The 8,368-nt window shown below is 38.4% G+C and overlaps 1 protein-coding gene across 6 annotated transcripts in view; it reads right to left on the reverse strand.

Moving 5' to 3' along the window:
- dock8 (dedicator of cytokinesis 8) overlaps positions 1–7,972 on the reverse strand; it is a 273,640-nt gene extending 265,668 nt beyond the window's left edge. For 4 of the 6 annotated variants that reach the window (XM_072590904.1, XM_072590857.1, XM_072590877.1 and 1 more), the window contains exon 1: positions 7,852–7,972. In XM_072590904.1, the coding sequence (XP_072447005.1) occupies positions 7,852–7,901 (50 nt within the window). In that variant the 5' untranslated portion in view covers positions 7,902–7,972. Of the gene's footprint in view, positions 1–5,759; positions 5,844–7,851 lie in introns of those variants that run through there. The other 2 variants (XM_072590886.1, XM_072590868.1) reach the window with 2 other exon arrangements.
- Between the last annotated feature and the right edge of the window lie 396 nt (positions 7,973–8,368).

Consider the following 8,368-nt stretch of genomic DNA (forward strand, 5'->3'; position numbering starts at 1 on the left):
ACGTTATTTTTAAATAGTTGCTGATTAGGAAAGAAAGTTGCCGAACAAGGTGAGAAATGTGAAGCTTTTTAATCGTTCACTCTTCAGGAAGGAGACAAGAATGCCAAAATTTGCAAAAGGGAATAACGATTTACAAAGCACAAAAAAAAGGATGCTGATACTTTTGTTTTGAAGAGATTATTTTATGGGACGTGGGTATCGCTGACAAGCTGGGCATTTATTGTTCATCCCTAACAGCCTTCAAATCATTAGGCCATTACAGAGGGTGGTGAGGAGTTATCGCCATTACTGTATCACATGTAGGCCAGACTAGTTAACGGTGGTCAATTCCCTTCCCTAATATTCACTGCATATATTTAAGAAATAAATAGAAGTTTGGAAGTTAACGTGTCAAAGCATAAAAAGGGGAAGATAGAGATTGGCTTTGAGCTAGGTGATCAGCCATAATCATGTCAAATGGCTGAGCAGGGTTAAATGAACTGTTCCTATTTACCAAGTTTCTCAAAACGACTTTAGTAACCCAAGCCTTTTACAACAATCAATGATGGTAATGGTAAACATAAAACTAAGGCCAGCTTTTATGATGCAGATTGTGTTGTGTTATTTATATATTTTTAAATACTGTACATTATAAATTTAGTTTTTTTTGTTAATAAACATCTGTTTTATTGTTAAAGCAAAATCTGCAAGAGACCACTTTGTTGAAACCAAAATAAAGCACGATTTGTCAAGCTAATTTTCAGTCTGGGATCTCCTTCTTGTCCAGTCATAAGATCAACTGAGATCATAAAACTTTCAATTCTGGATCGGAGTAAATTGAATTCAAATTCCACCAGCAGCCACAATGGGACTTTAATCTGTGTCCCACGGCATTTGCCTAGATCTCTGGCAAACCAGCCTAAGAACATTAGCCAGAGGCCACCATCATCCTGCATTCATATGCAGGAACTATTTGATGCAGATAAATAGGATGTTAAGACATTCTGCCTTCTTCGAATTAATTGAAGCATGAGACAACAATAGGTGATTCTCTATGGCAAACAGTTGACTTGCCAACCCACGAGTTCCCTTTTCTTAGTGTATAAACTGTTGATCCAAATGAAATGTGACTTATTCATATGTGCATTGAGGAGTGCAAGATGAAAAGGTTCAAAAACATTTCTTTTTTCATCGATACATTAAAGTAAGTTGCAGTTAATTCAGAAGAGTGCTAATTACTCTTAGGTTGTGTGATGTCATCAATTCAGAAAATCATGTTAGTTTTAAAGAAAGGCATCAACAAAGGAACCATCGAACTCTGAGCATTTTCCACCAATCAGAATTGGGGTGGTCTGTATGGCAATTCCACTTATGCACACTGAAGCCATATCCCTTCATAACCATATCCATTAAAATGCTTAATAACACAATGAAGCACTTTACACTATTCTTTTGAGAGATACATTGAGAAACCACTTTTTGATAAGTGATTAAAGAATTTAAGACTTAACCCAGCATATAAAATTTAGAATGTAATCAATGATTCCACATACTGGATGTGTAGCATCAGTTTGCGCCTCGGACAATTTGACACTGAATACCTCAAAACTGTTATAGACTTTTACGTTTTCAAGGAAAAGAAAAATCATTTAGCCTTTGAAGATTTCTATATGTCTCAATGCCTTCAATTTGAATATAGGCTGGGTTATCAAAAAAAAAGGTGTAATCCTAAGATTTCATTTCACAGCTACTTTTTCATCGAATGGAAGTATCAATGTGTCAGGTACATTACGAATCCCTGCTGTATCTTTTTTAATATTTAGGCTCAGTGCTATTTAAGTTTTACTGTAGTACTAGACATATGCCACTCTTCAAACCTATAAATGACCACTGTCAAACTTTAGGATAAAAGGTTTTTAAAGCCTAAAGCATTTCAAGAACTTCAATTCAGTTTGTGATCAATACAGGTTTATAAAATGTCCTTCACATTGTAACACACTCCAGGGTGTCACCAAACTATAGGAGAAGCCATTAACCCGAACTTTGGTGAAAGAATTAGACTTTACCATGTATCTTAAAGCAGAAAAAGGGGTTGTTTAGCAATGAAGTGCAAAGAAGAAATGAGACCGCAGTATGAAAGCTCAATTGCATACCAAATTCTCACAGCACAAAAAAAAAAGGAGCCCAATCAGCCCATCATACCCGTATCTGCTCTTGAAGACTGTTGACCAATTTACTCCCACATTTCACATTTTAACCACAATATTGAAAGTAAGTCATCTTCAAATATATATCAAATTGTCTTTTGAAAGTTCCTAAATCAATTTAATTGCATATCCCTTCGGGTCATGCATTCCAGATCTTTAAAAAGGAATGCAATGGAAAGGTCAGCTCATTTCTCCATTATTGTTTTAAATCTGTAATTTTTGGTTACTAATCCACTTGTCATAGGATATAGTGGCTCCTTACTTGTACCATCAACACTCCATATTTCTACTAACTCTACCTTTAACCTTCTTTGGTCTCGAGACAGTTATCCCAGCCTCATTAAGCCTCAGATCACTAGTATCATCTTGACAAATCTTTTCTGCATCCTCTCCATGGCCTTAGCATTCTTCCTATACCATGGTGCACAGAATTGTACACAATGGCCCATCCAAGGTCCAACCAGTAATTTGTACAATGCCCTTGTTTTTCAATTCCTCCTATCAACAGGGTCAAATATCAAGTACGCTTTCTTAAAGTAAAAACCAACAAATCCCCAGGGCTCCATCTGATAGTTTTAAAGTGATTGTGGATGGTCATCATTTTGCAAAATTCCCAAGATTCTAGAATTTTCCCAGCAGTTTGGAAGTTCACAAATGTAACATTGCTATTAAAGAAAGAGAAGAAAAAGAAAAAGAAGAAAAAAAAGAAGAAGAAAAAAGAAAAAGAAAGAAGACAAGGCACTACAAGTTATTTAGTCTGAAATATTTTTATGGAGAAAATGCTGAAGTTTATTAGCAAAATCTTAGCAATGCAATTTCAAAACTTAATCAGATCGTTCGACATCAACTTTGCGTGAAAGGGAACATTTACCAAAAGTGTGTTTTAAGGTGTAACTCAAAGAGTAGGTAAAGAGCAAGTAGATGTAATATAATTGGATTTCCAAAAGGCATTTAATAAGAAGCCCTACTAAAGGTTAGGACATAAGATAAGCAGTTACAGAATGGAGGTAATATATTAGCATGGATAGGAAACAGACATTAAGCAGACGATAACTATAGAACGCCACAAAGATTAGTGCCAGGATCTCCACTATTTTCAATTTACATTAGACAAAAGATATTGATTCTATGTTTTCTTGCACTACAAAGCTAAACAGGAATGGAAGCTAGAAGGAAAATGCCGAAAGATACTTGTATGGACAAGCTATGTGAGGTGGCAAAAAAGTGGCAGACAAAACACAGAGTGAGGAAGTGTGAAGTTCTTCACTTTGGAAGAAACATCTTAAAAAGATCTGAAAAGTCTGAATGTTGATATTGAGAAGAACTGTTACAAGGAACACTCCAAGTTAATGTAGGTATGATAAGCAACGTGATCTCACAGAATACAGGGAGAACTAGCTCAAAAGGTAGAAGACAGAGGGTGGTGGTGGAGGGTTGTTTTTCAGACTGGAGGCCTGTGACCAGTGGAGTGCCACAAAGATCAGTGCTGGGTCCTCTACTTTTTGTCATTTACATAAACGATTTGGATGTGAGCATGAGAGGTACAGTTAGTAAGTTTGCAGATGACACCAAAATTGGAGGTGTAGTGGACAGCGAAGAGGGTTATCTCAGATTACAACAGGATCTGGACCAGATGGGCCAATGGGCTGAGAAGTTGCAGATGGAGTTTAATTCAGATAAATGTGAGGTGCTGCATTTTGGGAAAGCAAATCTTAGCAGGACTCATACACTTAACAGTAAGGTCCTAGGGAGTGTTGCTGAATAAAGAGACCTTGGAGTGCAGGTTCATAGTTCCTTGAAAGTGGAGTCGCAGGTAGATAGGATAGTGAAGGCGGCATTTGGTATGCTTTCCTTTATTGGTCAGAGTATTGAGTACAGGAGTTGGGAGGTCATGTTGCGGCTGTACAGGACATTGGTTAGGCCACTGTTGGAATATTGCGTGCAATTCTGGTCTCCTTCCTATCAGAAAGATGTTGTGAAACTTGAGAGGGTTCAGAAAAGATTTACAAGGATGTTGCCAGGGTTGGAGGATTTGAGCTATAGAGAGAGGCCGAACAGGCTGTGGCTGTTTTCCGTGGAGTGTTGGTGGCTGAGGGGTGACCTGATAGAGGTTTACAAAATTATGAAGGGAATGGATAGGATAAATAGGCAATATCTTTTCCCTGGGTTCGGGGAGTCCAGAACAAGAGGGCATAGGTTTAGGGTGAGAGAGGAAAGATAGATAGATTTAATATATATATATAAAAGACCTACGGGGCAACTTTTTCACACAGAGGGTGGTACTTATATGGAATGAACTGCCAAAGGAAGTAGTGGATGCTGGTACAATTGCAACATTTAAGAGGCATTTGGATGGGTATAAGAATAGGAAGGGTTTAGAGGGATATGGGCCAGGTGCTGGCAGGTGGGACTAGATTAGGTTGGGATATCTGGTTGGCATGGACGGGTTGGACCAAAGGGTCTGTTTCCATGCTGTACATCTCTATGCCTCCATGAAGGAAAATGTGACATTGATCATCATTGGAAGTTTTGCTAAACTGTATAAAGCAAAAGGAAGTTAAATTGCTATAGTTCCAGAGGATCATAGAGCTGGTCTCTTATTAGAGAGAGATGACTGATTATGGTTTAACCCAAGCATCACTACAAATCAGGCAAGGACGGAGGTTGAGAAGGAAGGACCCTAACTGGAAATTGTATAAAGCTTTAATGAAACCAAAACTAGACTATGGTGCGCAATCTTGGTCTTCATTTCAAAGGAAAGCTATATTTGCATTAGAGTTTGTCCAGCAAAGGTTTACTAGGTTTAATGCTGGTATGACAGACAATGAACAGCTGAATACTTTGGAACCATATTCTTTGGATTTATAAAGAAATTAGTGACAATCTTATTGGGACATGAAACTTCCTGGTGGACTGACAGTAGAACTGAGTAATCATTTCCCCTGACTGGGAAGCTAGAATATGGGACAGAGTCTCAGGATGGATTGAAAGTTGAATGGAAAACCATTTGGATTTGGGTACTAGAATTACAACTTCAAAAAGTTCTAAATCAAATTGTGCAGTATAATTAATACTGGAAGGTCTGTGACAAAACAAGGAAAACATTAATAAACCTGATCAATGAAAATATAATTAGCAAGTAAATGGCACAATAACTGAGTGACACATTTGTGGGGAAACCATGTGTTCCTTGGAAACAAAAGGTTGAAATGGAGTAGAGAAATACAGGGATCTGGGACCCACAACATTAAAACAAGTAAATACAGATTAACAAAGACATTTTAAAAAAGCACAAAGATGGCAGGCAGCATGGTATCTCAGTGGTTAGCACCGTTGTCTCATATCGCCAGGGACCTGGGTGTGATTCCACCCTTAGGCAACTGTCTACAGAGTATACATATTCTTGTGTCTGTGTGGGTTTCCTCTGCGAGCTCTGATTTACTCCCACAGTTCAGAGATATCCAGATTAGGTGAATTGGCCATGGGAAATGTAGGGTTACAGGGATAGGGTAGTGGGTGGGATACTCTCCGGAGGATCGCTGTGAACTCAATGGGCTGAATGGCCTTACTTACTTATGCCTGAAACATCGATTCGCCTGCTCATTGGATGCTGCCTGACCTTCTGTGCTTTTCCAGCACCACACTCTTGACAAAGATTCTGTGATGTCCATTTTTAAAGACTGTTGAAAGTTAAGAGTTTATGTTATGTTTTATTAAATCCTGAGTTAGAGCAAACTTGGAGTGTTGGCCTTCATGTTATAAAGAGACTGAAAATTTATATTCATCAAAAAGATTGATCAGGATTGAATTCTTACAAAAGACTGAGGAGTCACCAGTTAGAAATCACTAGGATATGTATAAATTTGGTATGTAAACATTAAAATGCCTCCAATTATAAGAAATAATTACTGATTTGCTCATGGCCTCTAATTATAAATCCTGTACAGAAACATCTTACCTCAAAAATGGTTAGAATACGAAAGTTGCTGCCACAAGGGATAGTCAGGTCAAGTAGCAGAGATGCATTTAAGAGGAATTGAGTTAAACTCATGGTGGGGGGTGGTGAAGGAATTGAATGATAGGTTAGTTGGATTAAAACAAAGATGGGCAAGTGGAGGCTGATCTGGTGAATAAAAAAAAAGGTCAATTCGGACTGGTTCTGAATTAGAAATATTTTATTGTGTCACAAGCAAAGCAATATCGTGCCATCCACAAGGGATTTGCTGCATTCTATTATCCCATCAGTAAAGCACCTGCTTACCAACCATCTCACTCCCCTTAGCCAATTTTGTACCAGTACGAGTTACCGGTGTCTCTTTAACAGCATGTGCTTCTAGTTTCAGGATAAGACATGTGGTACATCATCAATGCCTTTGAAAGTTAACATACACAAAATATCTACTGTACTATTAACTTTTGCTGTTAATGCATTACTTCAAAAATAACTCCGTTACATTTATTAGCCAATACTTAAAGAGTTCATACAGGTCATCCATTACAAACTCATGTATCTCCAAATGAACACTAATTTTGCCTTTGTCAATGGTCTCTCACTGCTGATATTAAAATATTTAGCCTATATTTAATCAAGTCGATTTCCCTTCCATCTATTTCTCAAGCATGTTTCAATACTTGCCATCCTCCAGCCTTTTGGAAAAACTCCCACATCCACAAAACAAATTCTGAATAGAGGTTCAACTATCTACCCTCACAAACAAGGCACCATGCAATAATCAAGAGACTAATTCCAAATCCTACATTGCTATGGCAAATGAAGGGCACAATAATTTAGCACTGTGAAATAAAAGCAAAAATTACTACAGAAACTCAGTAGGTCTGGCAGCATCTGTGAAGAGAAAGCACAGTCAACACTTTTAAGTTTTGCCACCCTGAAAAATCTAATATTGTAGTTTATTTTGAAACTGGGAAAACTCTTTTCTCTTTTGGCCATGGAATCTTGTACATCATGTCAAATCCTTGCCCAGTCCAGCAGCAACTTTGTCAATAGTGTATCAAATGCTACACGAATACCTCAAGCTCATGTGTTGAAGTGGATAGGGCTTGAATCCAGAACTTTTTGAACTGGAAAACACTTCTAACTTCATCAAGCTAAAGTCTGACTTCATAGACCTTTGTAAAACAGGCAGGAGGCTGGAAGAACACAGCAAGCCAAAGAGCACCAGGAGATGGAGTAGTCTTTGGAGCACCCTTTAAATTAAAGCTAGTGTAGATTTTGCCCCGTATTGGTCTCTTAATTCACCCTCTGCCATTTCCCAGTTGTTTCCTTGCATTAGTCCTTGTTGAATCAATGGGGGTACTGTGCTTTTAAAAGGAAAAGTATTAGCAGTTACATGCATCAAACCAGAACCAAACACATGACTGTCATCCGCCCCACATGGGTTACCGCCACATTAAAAAGGAACTTTGGAAGCATACTTCTTTTAAAAAGTGTAACGCACGGTTTTTTTTATAGCGGGAGAAAGATTTCCCCGAGTTAGGTATATCAAGACAGCTACACCCGATGCAAAGACAACAGCAGCCTGAAAGTCCCTGGGAATGTGCGTGTGCATTCCTGCCTTCCCGCAAGTAGTTCTGCATTTCTGAAAAAACGTTCATCTTTATCAACTTCCTCATGAAATAGTGACAAACAATTCAGACATCTCACCTATTGATTCTCTGAGCGAACGCTCTCCGCTCTGAATTCAATGTAGCCATGGATCCTGTGTGTGTATATCCTGGGAATGTCGCCGAGGAACCGATAGCAAGGTTTAGGATCCAATCTTCAAAATACCACAGCGGGGTGGAAACTTCCGCATTTTCACCTTTCTCGCCAACCCTAGAGCCAATTGTGTACGAGGGGACTGGCTGGCTCGCTCTGTGTGTCGAGATTAAAGGTCGAGTCACTTTCCAGGGCATTCGTTCACATTTTCTGAGTGATAATGTTCACATAGCCAGCAGTAAAACATGCATTGCACCAATTTACAATGATTAATTAGAAACTGCGTTTAAAAGGAAAATATAGAATGACATCTTTCGCTAGAGATGGACAAGAACCGCATTTGTACTTGTAACATTGGCGCAACTTTGGTAATATTATTGACTTTAGAGAATATAGATACTATCTGGCAAAATACTGCAGATGCTGGAAACATGAAATAAAAACCAAAAATTGCTGGAGAAAT

Source organism: Chiloscyllium punctatum, chromosome 2 (assembly GCF_047496795.1).
Source record: "Chiloscyllium punctatum isolate Juve2018m chromosome 2, sChiPun1.3, whole genome shotgun sequence".
In the NCBI taxonomy this organism is placed as follows: Eukaryota; Metazoa; Chordata; class Chondrichthyes; order Orectolobiformes; family Hemiscylliidae; genus Chiloscyllium; species Chiloscyllium punctatum.